The 25408-nt window shown below is 37.6% G+C and overlaps 1 protein-coding gene across 3 annotated transcripts in view; it reads right to left on the bottom strand.

Moving 5' to 3' along the window:
* Positions 1–25408, bottom strand: part of Ush2a (usherin) — a 724044-nt gene that overhangs the window by 55272 nt on the left and 643364 nt on the right. For all 3 annotated transcript variants that reach the window (XM_076831652.1, XM_076831654.1, XM_076831653.1), the window contains one exon: positions 3666–3893. In XM_076831652.1, the coding sequence (XP_076687767.1) occupies positions 3666–3893 (228 nt within the window). The remainder of the gene's footprint in view (positions 1–3665; positions 3894–25408) is intronic.

Below are 25408 nucleotides of genomic sequence, written 5' to 3'. Positions count from 1 at the left end.
TGCCATGCTCTTCCTCCTGTCTTGATGTGTCACCTTTGCCAGAGGCTCAAGGACATGGGTCCAAGGACCGGATCTTGAACCTCACGAAATATGAGTCAAAATAACCCCTTTATCTTTATAAGTTAATTGCCTCATGTATTTCTTTGTAGTGACAGAGAGCTTACTAATACCCATGCTGACTGGCCTCACTTTAAATTTCTTACCATAAATTTTCAATAGGCGATTGCCAAATTGTAATCCTATTTCATCCCCCTACGGTTTGCCTCTCATTTCTCAAAGTTGTTATTTTATGTCTTCTTCTTTCTCCACTAACTGCCAATACCCTTTTCCCTCCCCCACAGTTGGCAGCTGACATGACCACATATTTTAGTGAGAAAGCAGAGCAGTTAGAAAGGATGTTCTCATGTCATATGATTAGTACCACCCTGTCCCTGTGAATCTGGGCTCATCCTACAGATGGTCCCTGACTTACGATAGTTCAACTTCTGATATTTTGACTTTATGTTGGTGAGAAAGGGTACCCATATGGCCATTTTTCTTTTTGCTTTCAATGTGGTGTCCAGTAAGTCACACAGATACTCTGTGATGAAATAGGCTTTCCATGAGATGATCTTGCTCAACTGTAGGCTAATGTTAGTGTTAGGAGCACATTTGACATGGGTTGGGCTCAGCTATGTAGGTTATGTGAAGTAAACACATTTTCAATTTAACTTGTGTTTTCAAAAAATGATGGGTTTATCTGGGTGTAACCTCATCATAAGTTGAAGGGTTTCTGTATTGAATTTTGCTCCTTTGGTCATGGGTGAAGTACCTGTGTCCATAAAAAGGCCACCCAAGCTCTGTATCTGGCTCCTTCTCTTTCCTATCAACTTCACTCTTATGATTGTTCTCGTTATCTCCTGCACCACCCATGAATCTCTCGCTTTGGTTATTCCCATTAGTGTTTAAATGTACTCTAATATCTCACTATTTTGAAATAAGATTTCTCAACACCACAGCTCCCTAGCTACAGTTCCATTACTAAACTTCTTTACTTTTATGAGGGGTGTAGGTGCTGGGGATTGAACCCAGGGCCTCATGCATGCTAGGCAAGTGCTCTACTGCTGAGCCACGCCCCAGCCTAAACTTCTCTCATGAGTTGCTGTCCTCATTTCCTTCCTTGTCATTTTCTCCTTAAGGAACCCCACTCAGGTTTCTCATTCCATTGTTTGATCTTCTTGTCAAATCACTGTGATTTCTTAATTTCCAAATGCAGGGTTGCTGCTGCACTCCAATACTTGACCTCTCAGGAGCATTTGGAATATTTTCTCTTCACTTTTGGGATACCCCATTCACCTACTTTTCCTTCTACCCCCCCTTATCTTTTCAGTATTCTTTGCTAGCTTCTCTTCCTCCCCTTGAGCTCGATATTTTGTCTGCCTTAGGGCTTGATCTAGGGATCTCTTGTGGCTAGTTACATTCTCTCCATAGTTAATCTCTTCCAGCACTGTGGTGTTATAGGCCATCTCCCTACCACTAATGGATTCCGAATAGTGAAGAGCTCTCCTAGGAGTTCAGAACTGTCCCTCTAACTCCTACCTATCCCTTCAAAGCTATTATTCATCTTCCAATTTTCCATTCCTGGTAAATGGCTCAAGGCCCCAACCTGGAGTGCTCTTTTTTCCTTTGTGCTTAATGTTTGGTCCACTAACCCATTTCTAAATTTGTCTCCCATCCAGTCACATTTCTTGACTTTACAATGCTCATTGTAATTCTGGCTACCAGCAGTTCTCCCCCTGAATTCTCCCATAGATTCTAAACTCCCTTAGTCCCTTCCTAGTCCATTTTCCACACAGTGGCCAGAGTGATTTTCAGAAACATAAATTTGATCTTGCTGTTCCTTTGCTTAAAGTCTTCAGGAATTTTTCATTGCACTTGGAATGGATTCCCAGCAACTTGCCACACAGCCCACAAGGTTGGATGTGACTTGCCTCTGACCAACCCCTCCAGCCTCTTCTAGTGTCATCTTCTCTCCTCCTTTCTCTCCTTTCCTTGAAAACACCAAGTTCATTCTTGCCTCCAGGCCTTGCATTTGCTGTTCACTTTGTCTGGAACATTTTGCCTCCATATCTTCACATTACTGATTCTGTCTTGTCATTCAGGGCTCAGCTCAAATGTCAACTCAATTCAAATGATTATCCATTCCAAAATAGCCTGAGCAGGCATAATTACATTATTCTATTTAATTTTCTTTAGAGCATCCATTGCTTTCTGAAATTCCCTTGTTTGTTTATTTACCAGCTTACTGTTTGCCTTTCTGTCCCCCACCCCCACCCCCCCATTCATATACTCCCACATGCTTATTCCAACACACGAAAGGACTGTGACGGCCAAGACCTTTTCTGTCTTGTTCACTCTTGAATAAGTACATGGCACTTAGTAGAGGCTCAATAAATATTTGGTGAAATGTAAATGAAAGTAAGAGGAGTCAATATTCCAAATGTCAATCATGCTAGGGAGAAGCGGGCCCTGGCATGGGAAATAAACACTGATAAGGAGGAGTTCTCATGGGGGCCTTAGGGCCATGATTCAGAATTTACGGTTGGGGGAAGTCTGGTGTCTGTCACATGTCAGCAGGCTGGTGGAAGCAACTTGCTTCTGTTGGTTATAGCAGGACTGGAGCTAGGCAGAGAGGAAGGCCACTGAGAAGCCCATGAAGACAGACCTGAGCCTGTGAGCTCCAGTTTCAGTTCTGTGATTGCTGCATGTAGTTTCCTGCCATTATTTCTACATAGTGTTTTCAAGGAAACATTATTACAAGTTGCAGCTGAGTCTTAATTGTTCTAGGTAGAAACAGCATGGGAATTTCTGCAACCTTGAGGAGTGGAAGAGGAGAGGGCCCTGGTTACAGTAATTGTGGGTTAAGGATTCCACAATCTGCAGAAGGTGGTGGAGGGAGGTCTGGGGGTGAAGGACCAGAGGAGGCTAGAGGTAGAGGCAGGTGTATGGGCTGACAGGTGAGTTGCCAACAAGCTTGGGGAAGAACATCAGTCAGGGAGATGAGGCGTGGCTTTCATGTGGGTGAGGGTTCAGAGCATCAAAGTGCATTAAAGGAAATGCAACCTCCTTTGTATGCAAGGATTGGGAAGTCTGGAATATACATGTGACATGGATAAGACTGTTTCTAAGGGTCCCTACAGAAACTGGGGAGAAAGCAGACATTTGTGGCTTGCCCAGTGAGCTCTGTTCAAAGTGAAAATTAGGCAAGGCTTGGGAAAACAACTATGGAGGATAGATAGTTCAGATGACAGTAAGAACAATCAATTTCAGATGTGGTGGGATTTCATGGCTTCGATTCCCAATTTGATCATTTACAATGTGGGTTTGAGGAGTTATTGATCTTTGTATGCCTCATGGTTTTGTGGTCCTATCTAGTAGGGTTGATATGAGAATTAAATGAGATAATGTGTGGACAGTATTTAGCACAGTGTTGGGTTCATAGGAAGCAAGACTCACACATATAAGCTAGTTTTCTCTGATCTATGATTAAGTGCCCTGGGGAGCCATCAAGGAGAATTAAACAGGCTGTGAAAGGAGTTTTCCCACAGTGGCCTGATTGCACGTCAGGGCTCATCTATTTATCCGGAGAACACTAAACATGATTTTATATGCAGGGTGGACATTACCTTAATCATTCCATTGGTTCTCTTAGGCTCTGACCACTGCAGTAGCAAGGCCCGGCCGTTCTCTTTCTGTTCCACTGTAAAGTTGCTCAGTTCACTTGGGGACGATTCTAAGGTTTGTATCAGTGTCCAGGGGCTTGAAACTTCTCCTGCATGGCTTACAGCCACCACACCAATGTGATATGTGGTGAATGGTTCCAACCCAAACAGGTGTGCTTGATGGCTTGTTCCCTGCAAGAAAGTTGAAAGGTCAGTTTTCTTTCAGGAACTGACAATAATGGCTGGAAGCTCATTCTCTGAACCCCCTATCCCCCCCAAAGCAGATCAGCAACAGGGACACAAATACTATAGCAGAGATTGGAACTATCACTAAGAAAATTATGTGAAGTTTTTTTTTCTTGTCTTTGTTGAACACCCTGAATATATTAACTAATGTTATTTGATTTCAGATGCCCAGAAATTGCAGCTCAGATAGGATCCTTCCCTTTTCAGATTTTGTATCCCGCCCCCACCAAACTATGTTGCCTGAGATCAGTGCTATATCCCTTTGCAATGAAAATTAGTGGGCCCAAGTAGACTGGGATAATTGCCCACCAGGTTAATTTTGAGCGTTTGGAGATTTAGTCAGAACAATCAAAATTCTCTAATCCCCAGTGCTATTTGTTCATACACAAGAGACTCTTGCCTTCTCCCTCATCTCCCTCTCTCATTCTCTTGGTAAGCATTTGTATCTCACAAATTCCATAAAACTAACATACATAAAAAACAATAACAAGTCCATTGAACTATAAATGTAACAACACCCTTAGAGAGGTCTGCTGTTAATATGAATGTGAAAATATTCTCATTTTTTAGAAGCACCGTAACTAAAACCGTGAAACATACCCAAAGAAGTTGTTACCTAGGCTTTGAGAATTAGGTTTTTTGTTGATTTAAAGGACAAGAAAAAAGGAATAGCAGCATTAGGGTTATGGTTATGTTTTCTTTTCCCTGCTTGGAGAGGAACATTTAACATATTTTGCATAAATGAGAGGTAAGAATCTTAATGTTTTGAAAGGCCCTGGGGTCCTCTTTCCACATCTGGACTGGATGGATATGTCTCTTTAAGGTAGGAATTATGTCTGCAAGTGGGGTAGTAATGTGTGAATAGGTAAACACACACATACACACACACACACACACACACACGCGCGCGCGCGCGTGCACACACGTTAACATTGTCTGTTGTGTACCATACTCACTGGATGAGAATTATCATGAGCAGAAAAAAATGGAAAGGGTTTTAACCCAGAGATGCCCTACCACTGAATCACGTTCCCAGCTGTTTTTATATTTTATTTTGAGACAGGGTCTCACTAAAGTTGCTTAGTTTCTTGCTAAGTTGCTGAGGCTACCCTCCAACTTCCTATCCTCCTGTCTTAGCCTCCAGAGTCACGGAGATTACAGGCACGTACCATGGCACCTGGCTGATAAGCAGATTGTGAATGAGTTAGTAGGATATTTGAACTTAATAATATGTAATGTTGGCTTTGGTTTACTAAATGTTTGTGATAGTCTTCAATGTCTCCTTTACTTAATGTGTAAGGGAGGAGGAATGTGAGGTGGGGAAGAGGATATTATTTCTGGGAGCAGGTACCCAAGAACATCAGACATAGTTATATGTAATGAAATTCTTAAGTTAAAGATATCCAAATTTCAGATAAAATCTAGAAGAAGGTGACAAAATCAAACCGAGTCATTTTCCAGATGAAATGATTTTATAAAATCCAAAACACCATAGAAATATTTTTTTGATACTGTTCTCCTGAATTCTGGGTTATAGGTTTCAACCGTGTTAACGTTTCTTAATATTAAACACAGGCAGAGAAAATACAATTTCCTTTACGTATCAAAAACTTGGAAAGTCAATTTTCCTATTTCAATAAGTCCCATTATGATATTACATGCTAACCTCTTGAAATCTTTTAATATTTAAACATTTACTAAGCGACCAGACTCTGAAACAAATTTTACAGAAATACTAATTTCTCTTTTTTAAAATATTAAAAGTTAGGTCATTAATATTTAAAAACTTATTTCTCCACAACATTGGATTGGTCTTTTAGATAAATATAGCACAGAACTCGAATGACCATAATGAATATTAAATCTGAAGATGCTACAAGTTCTGATTACAAACATTCTTTTCTGATAAATGATTCCTTTTCTGTGGAAATAGGGCAAACATGGGGGAGATTAATAATGCAAAAAAGCATAATTCTTTGTTCAGAATATTCAGTAATAGATGCCAAAAAAAGCATAAGCTCCAAAGCAAACTGTAATCACCTCTAACAGATTATATATAAAAAAGGTAGGCTGTCGGGGGACACTTAGAGATAGCTTTTGTCATAAGAAACATGAAAAGCATGTGAACTATAAAGCAAAAACATATGTATATTGTCAATAGCAGCACCTGCTCAATTGCAGTTTATTTCAGAGCTGAGAATTCCATTCGGCCCCTAGATGGCAATACTATCAAATACTTTTGGTAACATGAGTACTTAATGATTAACAACCGGCATTCAGTCATCCAACACACTCCAGGCAACCATTAAAAAAATAACAAAACTGATTTCATTATAGATTCTTTTAATAAACATTTATGGCTCAGATCCTTGAAAGCAGGACTATTCAAAATGCCCTGGCCTCAAAACCTCCACCATCTAATGTAGAACATGACCTGCACATCTCATGAAGTTCACTCATGTCCAGCATAGAAAATGTTTAGAGAGGTACAGCCTTACAAAGTGTGATTACAACAATCGTGTTGCTTAATCGGGTCTATATTTACCTTTAAAAAAAGCAAAACTAATCACATATTGGGATGTGAAGGAGAATTTCTGCATCATAAAATTATACCGAGGACAAATTCTTATATTACATTAATTGATTATTCTTGAATCAAAGAAAGATTAGTAGAGTAAAAGAAACCAGAGGAATGGAGGAGAGAAGGGAGAAGGGGAAAGACTAGGGAATGATATTTGCTAAATTATATTGTTATATTTTGTGCATGTGTGAATATGTAACAATGAATTCCACCAGTATATACAACTATAATGTGCCAATAAAAATATGGAAAAAATAAAAATACTATTATTTCTGAAGAACTACCAACACACACACACACACACACATACACACACACACACACACACACACACACACACTCACTCTTAAATAGCTGTGCTTTTTGTCAATGATTAGTAATGGCCATACGAAAAAGTTAGGGAATTTAAAAGTGACAAAGCAATCCTTATCGATTTATTCATGCTCATTTTAGGAAGTCATTTGTAGTGTTCTCTCCTGAATGGATACCCAACACCAGCATTTGCTATTTTAGAATTCTACTGAAAAATCTGAATGCAATTCATTCTGTGAATTGGGTTGTGTCTTGGCGGTTTATTCAGCTACTTATTTTTCTTAAATTCAGAATTTTTGCTTGAGCAGTGTGGATCTTAACTATTTTGGATACAGTTCTTTCATTAGAGATGTAGCATTCTGTCCCATTGACTAGGAAAAGTCATCATTGAAAAATATTTTCCTGCAGGGCATGATGGCCCACACCTCTGATCCCAGAGTCTTGGAAGGCTGAGGCAGGAGGATTGCAAGTTCAAAGCCAGCGAGACCCTGTATCTAAATAAAAAATAAAAAGGGCTGGGGATGTGGCTCAGTGGTTAAGTACCCCTGGGTTCAATGCTCTTGATGTTGTTGAGCTGTTTTTTGTTATCTCTGACTTCCTGGCTGACTTCTGACTTGTATTTGTTTCCCTTTTGTATCTCTCCACCCCATGTCACCTCCATATCCTATTTACATTTTTTATTTAGAGCATATTTGTTGTTTTTGATTGGCAGCAGATGAAGAGGATAACATAAAAGAAATCAGGAGGAAACATTTTACTGGAGATAATCCTTTCCCTACGATTTAATATTTCTGATGAGATTTAGTCCCTCTTCTTTCTTACTTTTTGAACCTATATGCATGAGGGTCGGTCGGGACACAAATCAGTTCATCATTTTATGAGGCGTAAAGACAAGACTCTGGAACACTCTGGCAGTTGAGGTTCTGCTGGCAATTTGAACTACATTTTAACCTCTCAACTCTGCTCCTGGGGACACATGAAACTACTTGGAGTCTTCAGCAGTCTGACAATTTTACACCATCTCCTCTGATTATTTTTGACGACTTGAAGTGCCCCAAAGGTGGCCATGGGGTCAATAGGTTTATGTAGGTTGAAAATGATCAAAAATTACCATTGATCTGTAGCTGTCAATAAAAGGCTGCATGGGGATCTCCCTGCACAAATGTTTAAACTGCAGAAAGCTACCTAACTTAGTCATCTTTGAGTCTATTGATCTGATGATCCAGCAGTTTCCAGAGCTATCCCTCTGGTCTTTGTGGTGCGTTTTCGCTAAACCCACTTACCTTAGCCCTTAAGCATCTTTTTACCCTGCTCCCAGTAATAAACCAAAACAGTGATGCATAGCCCTGCTGTGTTCATCAACAGAGCATTATGTGTGCTTATTACTCGTTGGAAAGGGTTAATCTTCCTGGTCTCCATCAACTGCATTCTAAGCCAATGGGATTTCTTCTGCCTTTGCCTTTCATTTGCCATTCTCCTTTATCCTGGGCTCCTCATTCTAAAATGGATGAGTTTTGGTTTATAAATCCTGACCATCTTGGTGGTTGTGGTGGTATTTTTTTTTTTTTACCTCCTACTTATCATAAATGCCAAATCCCAGAACATAAGTAATAAGGGACATCAAAATTTGCCTCTTTTTTTTTTTTGCACAGAGATAGCTTCAGAGCAATCTAGACTTAAATATATCAGCCATTCAGATAGTTTGCCATAAGTTTTATTTTAACTTGTCATTATGATCACATAAAGGGACAACTATAGAGAAGAGCCAGAGTTTTTGCTATTTGTTACAAATAAAATGTGAGAAGCAGCTCTAGCTCTCATTTACTTCACCTACAAACTATGGATCTGGAGGGAATGCATTCTGTCATCTGGCTGACTTTTATATATTATAATGCTTACAAATCAACACAAAATATTTTTCTAAATGTTTGAAAGCCAGATAATTTGAGGTATGGATTCTGTAGGGCCATTTTTCTTTTTCATGTATAAAGTTAATATGTGTGTTCCTCAAAGGTGGATCAACATATTTATTTCTAGTACCTATTTTGCAAAAATCAATCAGTCTTGATAAGGAAATGATCTCTTTAACTATCCATTAACCAACTATCAAACTTGAATACTTATCCATGGTTAAGTAAACATGGAAATTCCAAGACTGCAAATGTAAACATTGTTAGAAAATTTTCACTAAGAACACACACACACACATTTTACCATAGCCTTCTCTGTCTACATATATCTGAGCTGGTGGGACAAGAAGAAAAATGACATTTATCATTGGTAACATACAGACATGCAGATTTACTTCAGAATCAAGGATCAATTTGGAGCACAAGAAGGGAAAACAGAATACCCTTTAGGTTGATGGTCTCTTGTTTCATATGCCTGTAAAATGTGTTATGTGCTAGGTGGCATCACTAAGTGGTAAAGTGGAGCTGCCAAAATGGTTAGTGGAAATATGTATTTCTGGTCAAGAGCCCCATTCAACTCTGTAGGCATTTTTGAGCATCTTGCATATCAAAGAAGATGTTGATGGAGACACAAAATGGAAAACACAGGCTCTTGATTCTAAAGAGCTTATAACTGGATAGAACCAATCAACAATGTACAGAGAAACACAATTCAGAGCATGGTAGCACTATGGGAGCTAGGAAATTACTAAGAGGATAGTAATACTTTGGAAGGAAGGAAGTGAAGATTTGGGGAAAACTTGAGGGATGGCATTTGATTCAGACTAGGAAAAATGTAGGTTTGGAGTAGATAAAATAGGTGAAGGATAGTAGAATGAAAAAGACATTATTATTACTGTGTGTATATATGTGAATGCATGACCAATGTGATTCCCCAACCTGTATACTCAGAAAAACAAGACATTATATGCCATCTGATTCAAATGTATGATATGTCAAGGTCATTGTACTGTCATGTGTAACTAATTAAAACAAATTAAAAAAATAGGTGAAGGATTGGAGGAAAGAACAGAAGGAAGAAAGTGTAGAAAAAAATTGGGAAAGAGCTGGCAATTTAATATATTTCAAGTGTGGCAGGAATAAGAAAATAGTGGGGATTAAGGCTAGAAAGAGATTGGAGAGAGCTATAAATGTCACCTTAATTTGTTGGGAAATAATAAGTGGCACTGGAAAAAAAAAAGGAACTGCTTATGTGTAAAGAGCTTCCCAATATAATTTGAAAGAATAATGTTAGAACTTTTAAATTTTACCTTAAAGTGGTATAGACCATGGTCAGTGAATGATGAAATAATAAATCCACTAAGAATCAATCAATTAATTAATTAAATTGTTATTGAACCAAAAAGTTAGATTGTTATTTGTATAAAGGAGGGAAAGTATTTTCCTAGGAATAAGATTTTTAAAATTATTTATTATCTTATGTTCTATTTCAAAAATTCTTTAGAACCAGGTTTTCTTTTGATCTAAAAATAAAGTGGGAATTAGGAAAACTGAACTGAAATTACTGCCCTTTGTCCTCACCACTATGCCCCTGAGCTGTTTATTTTCCTAATAATGGGGACATGTTCACATGGAGCCATCCACATGCCTGCCTGGACCCTTGTACAGATCAAACATCTATGAGGCACCTAAAAATGTTATTCATATCACTTATGACTGGGAAACAGAATGAGGTTAGTTCAAAGAAGCACACAGGTCTAACATATTCTTAGCTCTGGATTCTAACTAATATTAGAAAGTAAATTTCAGAGATTACAAGAAAGTATAAATGCACTCTTTGGATGATTGTGACATATTTGACTATAGCTGATCAGTCAGGGGTCCTTTGTTATAACAATTGTAAATTTCAAACTTAAAATATTAGGTTTGGCCAGGTGCAGGGGCACATGCCTGAAATCTCAGTGGCTCAGGAGGCTAAGGCGGGAGGATTGCGAGTTCAAAGCCAACCTCAGCAACTTACCAAGGCCCTAAGCAACTCAGTGAGACCCTGTCTCTAAATAAAATATAAAAAAGGGCTGAGGATGTGGCTCAGTGGTCAAAGTGCCCTAGTACCAAAAAAGCAAAACAAAAAACAACACCAAAAAAGTTATGTTTGGAGTATTTTTATGTTAGTTTATATGCACTTTAGTGTCTTTATTCAACAAATACCTATACGCAGAAAAAGGAATGATATGTGAAAAGGGAGGGCAGTACTTTCCCCTTACATTGGAACACATCATTCATTTCATAATGGTGGGTCAATGCAAAAAAGAAGGAGCTACTTACATTTCCTTTATAGGCAAATTGACTGTATCAATTTAATCAATAAAGTAAAAGTTAGAGTCCTTGCAAAATGAACAATGATGCCTCAGTTACCATAAAAACACTGGTGGGAAAAAGAATGGTTTTGAAATGGCTCATTTTTCAATGGGGAAGAGGAAAAAAAATTGAATTTGTGATAATTAAATTTTAAAGTGGCAAATCAGTCACACTAAATATTTAAAAGCAGTACTTCTGATCTATCAAAATTAAAAATGTGCATAGTCTATGGCCCAGCAATTCTACTCTGATAATCTATTTTGTGAGACTATTAACAAAACTGTAATAAAATGTAAAAAATATCTTCCAGCCATAGTATTTTATTTCTTCAATTCACAATTAAACACATATTTATTGAGGACTTGTTATGTAATGGGAACCCTCCTAAACTCCGAAGGTATAGCAGAAATCACAGGAGGCAAGGTCACTACCTTATTAAATTTTGTATTATGATGCAGTCAAATGAGCAATATATAAAAAGAAAAAAAACAGCAAGAGAGAAAAAATAGAGAATTACAAACTGCTATAAATTATGAAGAGAGTAAGTCAAGGGATACACTAATTTTAGTGTTTGGGCTTAGGTGATGGGAAAGAGTTGAGAGGGGAAGAGATCCTTGAGGAAGTTACCTTAGGCAAGAAAGAAGAAGAAACCAGTCATGTGAAGAATCAGGGGAGAAACTTTTAGGCCAAGAAAGAGCCTGAAGCTCTAAGGTGGGAACAAACTTGGGATCTTGTTGCAGGAAGGAGCTAGTGTAGCTGAAACCCCAGAGTGAGAAGGAGAATGGATGAGTAGAGGTCACAGTGATGGGCAGGAAGCAGATGGTATGAGTCCTGTAGGCCAAGATAAAGCCTTAGAGTCTGATTCCAGGTTCAATGAAAAATTATTGGAGGCCTTTAAGCAAGGGAGTGACTTCATTCCACTTAAGCTTTAAAGAGATCCTTCGGGTTGCTCTGTGAAGAATGTATATCGGCAATTGTATAAATCTGCTCCGGCTGTCAAAGGAAAATGCCTCAGACTGAGTGATTTAAAAAGCAGAAGATTATTTTTTCACAGTTCTGGAGTCTGGAAGTCCAAGATCAGGGTAAGTCAGGGCTGGTTTCTGGTAAGTTCTCACTACTTGCCTTGTTCCTAGGCAGCTGCCTTCAAATGGCCTCATCTCTGTGTATATACAGAGAGGAAGAGAGAACTCTGGTGTCACCAATCCTCTTCTTATAAGAACACCAATCCGATTGGATCAGGGCCCTACCCCTCCGGCTTTATTTAATCTCTATCATCGCCTTGAAGGTCCTGTCTCTAAACACAGTCACATTGAGGGTTGGGGCTCCGACATATGAATTTATAGGGGGGTGAACATAATTCAGTTCACAACAGAGATCAAGAAAGGGAGCAGGAAACATTAATGGGGCCATTGCAAAAGTTCAAAAAGCAGTGATATGACCCTTATTCCTATAATAGGTTCCCTTCCTCCAAGCCCAAAGTGTTTGGTTTCCCTGATTGGAATGTGTCTAATGTATTCACCAAAGCACCAAAGCTGCTTCACCACCAATCTATTTTTCCCTCCCTCCCTTCCTTCTTTCCTTTCTTTCTCTCTCCCTTTCTTCCTTCCTTCCTTCCCCTCTCCCTCCCTCCTTTCTCCCCTCTTTCTTTTCCAATTGATGAAATTCTATCCTTTTAGTTGTTTGGTTCAAAAACTTTGGATTCATGTTCTCTTTATCTTACATCTACTTCTAGTCTTAAGCAAAAGCTTTAGATTTATTTAACTTCAAAATACATGCAGAATCCTACCAGTTCTCACCACCTCTACTACTACCAGCCTGATCCAAGCCATTCTCTTCCACTTATGCCACTGCGGATAGTCTCCTTAACAGGTCTCCCTATTTTTAAACTAGAATTTCATTCTTAGTAGTTGGAGTTTCTTTTGAAACATAAATCAGCTCATGTCACTCCTTGGTTCAAAATTCTGTAGTGGCTCCCCAAGTCATTCATAGTTGAAACCTTTTCTTCCTGCCCACTCTCACATTTCCCTTCTGACATCATTTACTACCATTCTCTGCTATGCAAACTACACAGCAACCACACATTTCTAGCTGTTGTTCTTCAAACACGCTGAACAAGCTTCTGCCTTGAGGCCTCTGTATGGATGTTTACTTTGTCTGCAACTTACATTACCCACAGTCTGCATGGGTAACTGCACATCATTGTTGCAAAGAACCACTCATATTTAAAATTATAAGTTGCCTACTCTCTTCTTTGTATCTCCCAGTTTTAATTACCTTTACCTTGTTATATATGTATGTATGAGCATATAATATATACATATATATGGCTTTATTTAATATACATAATATACATATATGTATATATATGAATTTTTATATATATATATATATATATATATATATATATATATATATATATATATTTACACACACACACACACACACACACACACGTATGTTTCCAAGCACTCATCACTTTCAACATACCACATAATGTGTTTATTATGAATATCGTCTGTCTCTCTTCACCAGAATCGAAGCTGTCCTGGGGCAGGTGCCTGTATTGTCTCTGCTATGTCTCCCATAACTCTATTTGTGGCTGGTATAGGGTTAATGCTCAAAAACCATGTGTGCTATCAATGAATGTGGACAGAATTTAAACTGCAGGGATGGGGTAAAGAAGAGAGTATATAAAGTGAAGAAGAGAATCTAAAGAAAGATGATGAACAACTATGATAGATGCCCTCTATTTATTATCATACTTGTAATCCTAAGTACTGCAAGGCAAGGCTTTAAAGGAGGTATGTGGCAGAGGTTATTAACACTGAACATCCATTTATTTCCCCTCTACAATCTGCAGTTTCCCGGCACGTTGATAGGAGCTATGGGGTTAACACTTGTTAGTGGGATGTGGGCAGAATGGGAGAAGTTACTTTCAGTTTCTGGACCTTAGACACATCTTGTGGAACTCTCCAGTCTGCTCTTCCCTTATCTGGAATATAATTGGAGAAGGGCAGTTAGTCTCACCTATGGTTTTTTCCAATTTTGTCCTATTAAGCACTGAGACTTGGAGTTTTATTTATTGAAATAGATTGTCCTACCCTATCTTATCCTATCATGACTAATACAAGGTCTATGAATTTTTAAGAAACAGAGTTATTGACGACCCACACATTCTGATAAATTTAAAAATATACTGAGTTCAACAATGTTAGGATAAAACACAGAAGTCAATCATATTATCCAATAAAAATATGATGTCTAGACTTTAAAACTTACAATCTGCAGTTATAGGAAAGGTGGAAACTGGCACAGTCTATATTCCACTCAAGAATATTCAGTTATGAGGAACAGAAACTCACTTTGACACGTTTTAGAATAAAAGAGAAAGTGAAAGCCCATAACCCAAGCACATAAAATATAGTTCTGTTTTCCTTGAAACTGGAAAACTGTCAAAACTTAAAGAGTTTTTCTCTTGGTCTCTCAAGAACTGCACGATATTTCTGTTTCCCTTTCTTTGAACTTGTTTTCTTTCTTTCTTTGCTGGTCAGCATGGCTATCAATTCCCGGTCTCAACACCTTACAGCTGTGATATCATGATCATCTGACCCCCATCTCTGTTTCTTCGTAGAGGAGCTGATTGGTTGTTTACTAGCCAATGGATTTGCTGACCTTGGGTCAGTTGTTGCTTAAGATGGAAGGGTCAAATGATACATACTGGTGTCCCTAGGTTTCTTTTCTTGGCACAAATTATAAATGATGGCAGATATCAGAGGATAGAGTGGTTGTCTTCAAACCCAAACTTCAGATTCAGTCCCTATCTTTGATATTAGATGACAAAATGGCCAAGAATTACTTTCTGTGGTTGTCTCTGAAAAGATCTATTTCTTACACTCTAAGTCTGATTATTGGTCAGACTACCACTGGATCTCTTAGACTGAGATAGTCCCGAAGCCTTTACGAGAAATGAATGCTGCAGAATCAAACACTTTAATGTTCAAATCTCAGTATCAGGGGAACTTCAAGTTTTTTGGGCTACTCTATTTTCTGTAATCTCACTTCTGCTTTTACATGAGAGATCCTTGTCTGGCTTTTCAATTTTTTTTTCAAGGAAAGAGAATTAGGGTACCTTCAGGTAGAGATAGCTAATTGCCCTTAAACTTCTGAACTCTATTCAAACATCATTTTACTGACCCGACTTGATTCTACTAGATCCTATTTAATTGCCAGAGTTAATGTAAGAATCACATTCTGACTTCTCCAATTTGAAAGTCTGGGGGATGACAAAGCCTAGATCTGGTCAGGAGGCACTTGTGGTTTGGACTGCCAGTCCTCCTCTGCAAGGGCTTCTAAAGCCTGCCCCTCCAAGCATGTCCTCTGCCACTCCAGGCCTTGCCCTTGTCATTGCACCATATGTCCTAGCTTCTTGACTCCAAGGGACTAGTTATAGCCAGCTCTTCAATGCGGTCTTGCTTTTTCCTCACAATTTTCCTTTTTCTTGGAACGTCTTTCCGTGCCTGGCAACTTTCAACCATTCTTAAAAACACGAACTTAATGTCACCTCCATTTGGAAGAGTTTCATGACTCCCCAGACAGAATTACTTGCTTCTCTTCTTTGCTTTTCTATTGTTTATGGCAGTTTTGCATTAAAGTGATCTGTTTACCTGTCTTTTCTCCCCACCAGACCTTGAACTCTTAGAGGACAGGGATTAGGGATACAAAATGTGTGTGGCACCATATGGGTGCTCAATAGATGTCTGCTGAATGAATAAATTATCTTTTATTTAAATACATTATCTTATTGGCAATATGCTAGCTGTTTTAAAAAAATTATCATGGCATATAACTAATTTTTTTGAATCCAGAATTCCATCTATTTAAAAACAATGTCACTTTAAAAAAAATCTATTTTATATATCCCTTAGAAAGAAAAACATACTTTTAATTGGATGAGAATACAATGCTTTTTTATCACTTAAGATTTTTTTTTCCATTTGTTGAAAAACGCCTTTAGATTTGTATGGGCATAAGTTTTTCTTTCTTTTTTATAATTTGTATATGACATGGTTGTTTCTGTACTATTTTGTATATACAATAGCTTTTCATTTAAATGCCAAATCACAGTGTACTCTTTTATTTAAAGTGGCAATTAACCTCAACATGTGTAGTTGCCAACAATGCACATAACTGAATTGATGAGAATGTGATCAGCAGCGGTCAAGTTTGTGCAGGCATAGGAAATAACAAGTATGGAGCAACTGCCACCTACAACGAATGTGAGATTGTTAAGAGGCGTGCGATTTCAGAGACAGGGAAATGTGAAAAAAAATGTTCATCCTAAAAATCAATGAGGCTTCCTTTCTGTTTTCGGACTATGCTTTCAGAATAGAAAAGACTCTCTCGTGGTAAACAGCCAGTGCATAACTTTTAGTTCACATATTCTAGCAAAGTGAACTGACATATTTTTGGTCATAACATTCTTGGGACCAAAGAGCTGAAGTTGGTTTAGTTAAGAGGCAGCCAAAACACACTGTTACCCTGGCTCTCCTGGGACAGACAAGGCACAAATAAAAATCCAGGCCCAAGAACTCACAAATGATGTTATAAGAATGGTAACAAAGGAGATGTTCAGGGCTTTGGCTCTGCACATATAACTAACTGTTCTCAAAGACATCTGACCACTATATTCAGTGACTGATGCTGCTATTCTCAAAATTATCCTCAGTATAAGTTCTTTATCCTTTTACTTCTTCTCCTAAAGAGCATCTCAAGGGTTATTACAGTGAGTGCTTTTCAAGTACTTTATGTATATTAAATTGTTTAAGCCTTAAAACAACCTCACAAGGCAGACAGTATTATTACCCTCATTTTTCAGATAAGGAAATGGATGAAAAGATAGTTGAAGCAAATTGTCCATGGTCATATAGTTATAAGGGGCAGAACCAGGATTTGACCGGAGGCATTCAGAATGGAGTACTGTGCTCATAACTTTGAAGGTATGTTGGATATTGCATTGGATTGCTCTCACCACCCCCACTAGCACCACCAGGCTTTGAGAGGAGAAGCCATTGGGTAGTACCATTTTTTCAGTAAAGATAGCTTCTCATATCTTTCTTTCAGAGAACAAAGAAAGGCTTCCCTGTGCTGTTTGACTTAGACCTGTCTATTGTTTTGCTTTTGGGGGAATCAGTTTGAATTTTACATATATATATATATATATATATATATATATATATATATATATATATATATATATATAGAGAGAGAGAGAGAGAGAGAGAGAGAGAGAGAGAGAGAGAGAGATTGCTTTCCTAATGAAAACAACTCTAATAATTTGGCTACAAGTCAGGAAAAGCATACATTATAAGACAAAACTATAATGACAGTTAAGGCTAACAGAAAAGCTGTTGCAAAGATAGATCTCTGAGAAACTTGTGAAATTCACTTGTACTAGGCTCCAAAGGGGTTAACTGGTCAGGAATAATCATAACTCAGGTGGTTGGGTAGACATTGATAGCACACGAAAGCAGTTGTGGCATGATATTGAGTTGTTGCTTGGAAAAAAATTTTAATATAATAGGATTTGAATTTCCTTTTTTTCTTTGGATTTTTCAGTTAATATTGGAATTAAATTAAAGCATTAAGTCAACCAGCTTAGCGCAAAGCAAATTATGTCAGGTTCAGCATTGAGAGCTTCGTTATGGAATATCTATTGACTCAAGCTTATTAACTTGTAAATCCTCTAGTTTTAGATTATGATCTATTGATTATCTGCTTTTATTTGCGTTTTAAATGAATAAACAAAAAGAAATGATCATGGTTTAGTCATTACACCTTAAAAGAAAATGTACTTAAGCTAAGCATACTTAATTAAAAATAAAAACAACATTTATTTGTTCTGAGAACTAGAAGTTGTGGCTCTTATTTTCATCCAGGCAGATCAAAGATTGTTTTTAACCTCACACAATCATTTTTTACTAGACTTTTGGGCAAAATAGGAAAATAAATTCTGACTGAGGACAGAAAGTGTGCTATGAGTGTGGCATTGGAGTAAATTATTAATTTTTCTAGAATCTAGTATTTTGCTTGTTTCATCTTAGCAAAAAGGCAAAAATGACCTCCTGTCTCATGTGCAAGGTTTGTTCCTTCCCAGGAAGTCCTGTGACTAATGTCTGGGAAGAAGGCAATCTCTGAGCATCCAGCAGATGACTTAGAAGACCTGATTTCAAGTCTTAGCTCTATCACTACAGAGATTCTAGGCAAATTGGTTCCTTTTTCTGAGTCTCTATTTATAATAGCTAATATCTTTCTCATGAGTTTTCTGAGGATCAGATGGCTTTTGTGAAAATACCTGGCTCATAGTTGGCACTCAAGAAGAGTACTCTGCATTTGACCTTTGCTAATAGGAGCAGCTAAGGAAACATGGAGGTCCATTCATTCCCAAGTGCAATAGTTTAAATTCAGTTTTATGCTTTGTTTAATGTTCTTAGCAAAGAAAATTCCTGAGATTGGTTTTTGGTCTGAGGGTTAAACCCATAGTCAAATATTTTATTTAGTGTCTACTCTTTTTATAGCACGGAACTAGTCACTAAAGGGAGTAGGGAAAAAGCAGAAGGCACAAATTTTGGATTTTAGTAATGGAACCCATTAGTAATCTAAGATTCATAGAGAAATCAAGTACCAAAGATGTATGTTAAAGAAATCATCCTGGGCTTAGGAAAGCATAAGACATTTCAATGAATGGATGGACTTTAAATTTTAATCAATATATAGGCAATGCACTGTATCTCTATGATAGAAGAGTAGCATTGTATTATTCAATGCAAGATCTAAAAAATTAAAACATATTTAAAACTCACAGAACCTTTCAGAGGAAAATTTAGAGTTAGCATTTTGATCATCAGATCTGGTGTGGGAATCCCTGTAAACAAGAAATAGAAGGGTGGGGAAGGGAGAAATCTCTTCCAACACAATAAGAACTAAAGACCAACTTGCTGAACTTTTATTTACCGTAATTAAGATCCTGGAATCTTCTAATTTAGAGATTTAGGAGAGGAATGCTCTCATAATGGTTCTATAGAATTGAATGTAGAAAATCGTTATCTTGACATTTGGATTACTTTGAGTCACTAGGCAAGGAAACAAATAACAGGAGACAGAAAGAGAAAAACAAGCTTAGGTTAGTGCCTGGGGTGGTTGATAAGATAAATAGAATAGGGATACAATGTATAATGAAGTTTGGCAAGTTTAGGCAAGAGCCTGGAAATCTTTGCCTTTCTCTCTTTAATGAATTTCCTTTTCAAGTTAGTGAAAGACAAGTGCAAATCCATGAAGGAAATAACTACCTAGAACTCAAATGAGGGGCTGGGGTTGTGCCTCAATGGTAGAGTGCTTGCCTGGAATGAGGCACTGAATTTGATTCTCAGCACTGCCTAAAAATAAAATAAAGGTCCATCAACAACATAAATATATATACTTATATATATGTATATATTTATATAAAATTTTAAAAAATATATAAAACTTAATAAAACCCCTCAAATCATTTAGGAACAACTCATCAGCCCAATACCCCTACTCCTCAGGGAGATGTTGTAAATATCATTACGGGCCTGGTAACTTATTACAGAAATAACTTGTCTATATTGTATCTGTTTTTATTTTTTGTATGTCATCCATATAAGCACTCATTGGCTTTCTTTGTACATATTGAGGTAGTTACACTTATTTATTTTGGAGGCTATAAGTGACCAAGGTGGAAATATGAAAGATACAAAGAAAGATGGGAACATTAACAGGAGCTCCTGTGCCTGGATATGGAATGAGTAATTAGATGAGTTTTCTTTCTATTTTGCAATGAATGAGTTCTATTTTGGTTAACCTGGATTATGGGGCATTTTAAAAGAATATATGGGAAGAAATAAAGGATGTTAGGAAACCAAGTGATGGACTTATACTTAAGGAAGACTTCATTACCAATTTGTGAGGATTATGAACTCAAGGAACAGATTTCAACACTAGGAAAATGCCTATATTACACAATTTATCTGATGGCTGTCATACATTGCTTAGCAATGTAGTGTTTATCTTTTCCTTGCCTAGGTGTCAAAAGGATGTCAGAGTGGAAAATGACCTTTCAGAGTCCTGGGCTGAAGGTCAGTACACATGCTGATGGTTCTTGCAGATTAATTGGACCACCCAGGGACCAAACCCAGACTCCTGAAGCCTAGAATTAGGTTATACATTTTCATATCTGAGCTAAGCTTCTTCTAATTAACTTCATGGTTTATTTTCCACCTTTAAATCTCTACTGCAAAGTTACATTCTTGGGAGATGGTCTTCCCTGGCCCTGCAATGGTAAATAGACCTTCACTCTACCAACAGAGCACCATTCCTCCCTCACCCCCAGGACTAGACAACACAACAGTCCCCTAACTGGACGACACAGTTGTTATTTCCCATTTATGCTTTTGTTTTCTCCATTGGACTTATCTTCTTTATTTCCTCATTATCATAAAAGCTCCAAGAAGGAAGAGTTTTTGTCTGGTTATTCATCACCCTTTACTCAGTGGTTATATGTTAGGTATTCACACATGGAGGAGTGAATGAATGAGTGAATAAATTAATTTCTAGATCAGTCCCTGAAAAGAGAAGAATGGTAGTTTTACAATGTTAAAGAGCTGGTGATATTCATCCTATTTATTTGTTTACTTTTAGTGTATAGTGATATATTAGAATTTATGGTTCCATGCAAAGTGGGGTTGTGGATTATATTATCTGGTTCCTAGTATATTATGTTTGAACTTCCAGAATTCCTGAAAGAATGAAAAGACATGGTTTGAATAAATAAATGGCCAATTAGATACTTCTTACTTCAAGCTCTCTATTAGTCAAATAGATGTTTCAACTGCATTGGACTAAGGTGAACACTAGTTTTTGAAATTATCAAGGGACCACTTAGAAAATAGATGGACATCTATAATTATTAGTAATGAGTCTTTTAGTGAGTGTGTACATGCCTTGAAATACTATTGATAACATTAGCTCATGATTAAATATTTTAGGATGTTTTACCTACATCTACTCCCTTAAAATGACAAATGACTATTTATGATATGTTAGTTAATTAATACATATTTTATAATTTATAAATAAGCAAATACACATTCTGGACATATGTGCTAAAAATTATTATGGGAATGCACATTCCAAAGTGTTTAGAGACCATTGGCCTACATCAACATTTTTTTCCTCCAGCAAAGTGACTGTTAATAAAACAAAGCAAAATCTTTTCCTCTTTGAAAATAAGATAAAATTTGATTGCTATTTTATGATGAATAAAATTCTAAAGTAAGAACAAGTAAATCACTTAGGTTGTTTCCTTGAAATGGACAGTCTGGTAACACTTTTTGAGAGATAAATGCTTGAAGATAATTTGTTAAAAAAAAAAATCTCATTCCCTTGACTAATTTCCCAGTGGGAAGTGCTGACTATTATTGGTAAAAATGATACCAATGGTCACTGCCCAGATGGCACTTTGAAGAATCTAGTTGGAGACAAAGGCCCTATAAAATGTGCATGTCACAAAATCATACTCAACCTCTATTATGCACTTGGGCTATTTTAACCAGTTACACTGTTACATTTATTTTATTAGTTCTTTTGACTATTTCTCAGGTTGAATGATTTAAATTTTCTGTTAATCTTAAAGACCAGAGTGAAGAAGACCAATGCAAATATAAGTGGTTTGGGCAAGGTATAAAATATTTACACTGCCTCTCATTCCTGTGTTACTTACAAGACTGCAAGTAATCAGTTACACCGCCAAGGGTTCTGTACTGGGAGGGAAGCAGGGAGGCCACGGGTACACAGGGAACTACCCATCCCAGGGAAGCGATGTTCAGTTATCATGGTGACTGTCATCTTAACAATCGCGAGAGTGCATCATTCACTGTGGGTGACTAGAAACAGATGAAGAGGAGCTGAAAAATGGAAGGATTTTCCTTGTCTCTTGTCTCTTTGATAACTAGACAGACTACAGAGCTTGAAAGATGAGGGCTGCCCAATTCAAACCAAAGCACGTAGCCACCATCTGGGCGTTTTAAAAGTAGGACACATGAAATGCTCAGATGTATCCCCCAACAGGGTGCAATAATACAGCAGTAAAAAGAAAACTACAGCCAACTATGTCTTTTTCCACACTTGCAGTCATTCTAGTACAAGAGGGGGCAAGGATTTTCCAAAAACCTACACTGTGATGCATGGCAACTACTCACATGTTTGCCACAGGATTCCAGTCTTAGCAGTGTTACACTGTACGGGGACACACCCAGTAGGAGGTGCTCTTCTGGTGGAAAGAAAGGGGTCCGACCATGCTGGCTGGAGTGCTGAGCTGGAGGGCTCAAAAGTGAATATTCTCCTTAGAGTACAAACACTAAAATAACCATTTTCTTTAAAAAAATTCACCTTTGAAATACTTTTAAATAATATATTTGACATTCAACGGAGTACTCAACCAAGTAACTTTTTAAGTTGTTTTCTGATGTAGATCTTTAATTTTCGGGATAAGAATGACTAAGTGACTCAAAAGAAAGAAAACAAAGAATCTTAACACTATCTTTTTGGATCTAACTTTGAAGGTGAAAATTCAGAACTTCTTATTTCTGGAAACCTCTCTCAGCTTAGCTTCTAGATCCTCAAGTCATGCAATCTATTATCACTGCCTAGTAAGGCATGTGGCAGCAATTGAAAAACCCCAAGACCTCACTTTTCTCTAGATTTTTGTTCTAATGTACATTTTGCAAATATATATATATATATATATATATATATATATATATGTATGGGAGAAAGATATAATATTGAGAGTTATTTATAGGAATCAGTGGCAGATAGTAACATATAATCTTTGAATGGGCCACAATGAAAAAAATGCATGAATTACTATGTTTACTTCACATTTTTTCAGTGGGATTTTAATTATATAAATAGAGCATTTTATAATCCCTTCCCAACTTCTTTTATATTTGCAAAAGTGCATATTCACAAGATCAAGGAATTCACCAGTTTCTCATTTGCTGGGTTGCAGCTCAGAGATGAATAGAGAAGCTACTAAATAGCAAATAAAAAGGGAAAAGCATGGCTTGCTGTAAAATGAGGCATCCAAACACTCTAATGATACTAATAATTGCTGGAAGTAATTTAAGACTGACTTTTTGCCGTAGGAAGAAATAGGGAACTCTAAGCAAATACGAATGAGGGAATTGAAGAGAACATGTTTTATGAAGATAATTTATGCAAAGGGAATCTTTCCATTTAAACTTTCCTGCTTCTGTTGAAATTCCAGATACATTTAAGAGGAAAATTCTTCCAGATCTTTTTCTGGAATTCCCCAAAGATTTTTGTTTGTTGGTTTGTTTGTTTTGGGGCTCGCCTCATGCATCATTTTAAAATTTTACTCCTTGCTAAGAATACTTATTAGCCAATCTAGCCATTCAATTTACCTTGCCTATTTTGTAATGAATAAATAGCACATACTGTTAATTGGCCATCTGGGGTTCAAAGAAGGGAAATATAGAGTTGATGTTTGAACACTCTAATGTGCTGACAACATATTGACCACACTCTATTTCACAAGATTTAAAATCCAGTTTCCTCACCCCATTCGCACCTCCCTCCCTTCGCTCCATTCTTGACCGTCTGTGAGACTAATATAATTTTTTAAAAGTGATTTATTCCTAACAGATGTGGTCCTCCAGCCACAGGGACCTGGATGCACAATGTCCCCTAACAACTTTAATTTCTGAATATAATAAGCATATATTCCACTAATAAATAATTATCGCTCTGTTAAGGAAAAAATGCCAAGGCTTGTGGTCTGATGACCAGGTAACAGAAGCAGAAAGGACAAGGCAATCGACTCTCCCGAGACCCTCACTATGTTGGGCCCAAATGTGCTAATTATGGTATTTCTAAAGCATGGTAGGCCATAAAGGAAAAAAAAAAATTAGTACTCAGTGATATTCAGAAAGCTGCTTTTAGGTGCACATTTTGTTTCTTGTAAATCCAATATTACACAAGATTAGATTAAAAACTACAAAAGCCCAGGTCCTGGTATAAGCCAGGTCTATAGGACAATACCAGAGGGACGATTTCCTTTTTCCTTGAGTATTTTCAGTGGCTCATCTAGCATCTTGAGGGTGGGTACAGGACGTGTGTCCTCATGCACTTTGACTGGGATCAGTGTTTGCTGCTTGGTTGGCTCCAGGCAGCGTTGCAAGCCTGAGGTGACACCAACAGTGAGGTTGGGGCTCTGATCCAGCTCCTTCTGGAACTTGGTGAGGCACTGCAGGCACTTTGGGAACTATTCTAAATGAGTTTAGTTTCTCAAGTTGAGCTTCTGAGGAGCTGCCTCTAATTCCTCAACCATGACTGTGACCCTTGGACTGCCTGTATTTTCTCTATTGCACACCTGGACTCTTGGGTCCGCTGCCATAATGCCATGCTGCTCATAACTGAAATATTTCACTAAATAGTACATGCTTTTGAGAAAAAGGTTGTTAGGTGTTAGGGAATGAAGGGGGAATAAGAAAAGGAGAAATCTCTCTCTCTGTCTGTCTCTCTCTCTAATTCTGAACTAGTTTTCCAGACAGGACACTCAGCACTTAGCATGATGACACCTTCACGTATTGACTTCCTCTCTGAAAACTTATTTCAGAGCATACTGACCTCTGTTCTCTGAGTGCTGGCTCCCATTTCCCTCTCTCAGGAGCGACTCTCTGAAGGAGGCATCCCAAAAGAAAGTCTCAGGGAAAGAGCCAAATCCTGGCTGGGAGCCATTGTTTGCTGACCCACTCACCTGACAGTCTTGTTAAACATCTGATGAGAATATCTGGATATTTAAAAAAGAAATATCAGTTGTTTCAATATCAGCCCTATGAATAGGGGCAGATAGGAAATACATCCTCGTCTCTGCTTTCTGAAGCAAAGACTTGCCCTTAGTTGTTTTAAACTCAGACCTCCCCCTCTTCACCCGAGTAAACTCATGTCTGCTCCACTTCTGTATTTTATTTGAATCCTACTCGTTGTTCAAAGCACAGGCCTCTCCCAAAAGACTTCTCTGGACTTTTCCAGTCCACGTGATCCTTTGACTCTCGTGTGTCTTTTTATAAATTGTTTACTATATTGGTACTAGGCAATGAGTCATATCAAGCTTTGTGGTTTCTCTCTGTCCCACTGAACTATAATTTGTGACTTTCATTGATATTTAGCTTTTCATAAATAATATCTTATCCCTTTAG

The sequence above is a fragment of the Callospermophilus lateralis genome, chromosome 13 (genome assembly GCF_048772815.1).
Source record: "Callospermophilus lateralis isolate mCalLat2 chromosome 13, mCalLat2.hap1, whole genome shotgun sequence".
Lineage (NCBI taxonomy): Eukaryota > Metazoa > Chordata > Mammalia > Rodentia > Sciuridae > Callospermophilus > Callospermophilus lateralis.
This window is presented reverse-complemented; position numbering and strand designations above follow the sequence as displayed.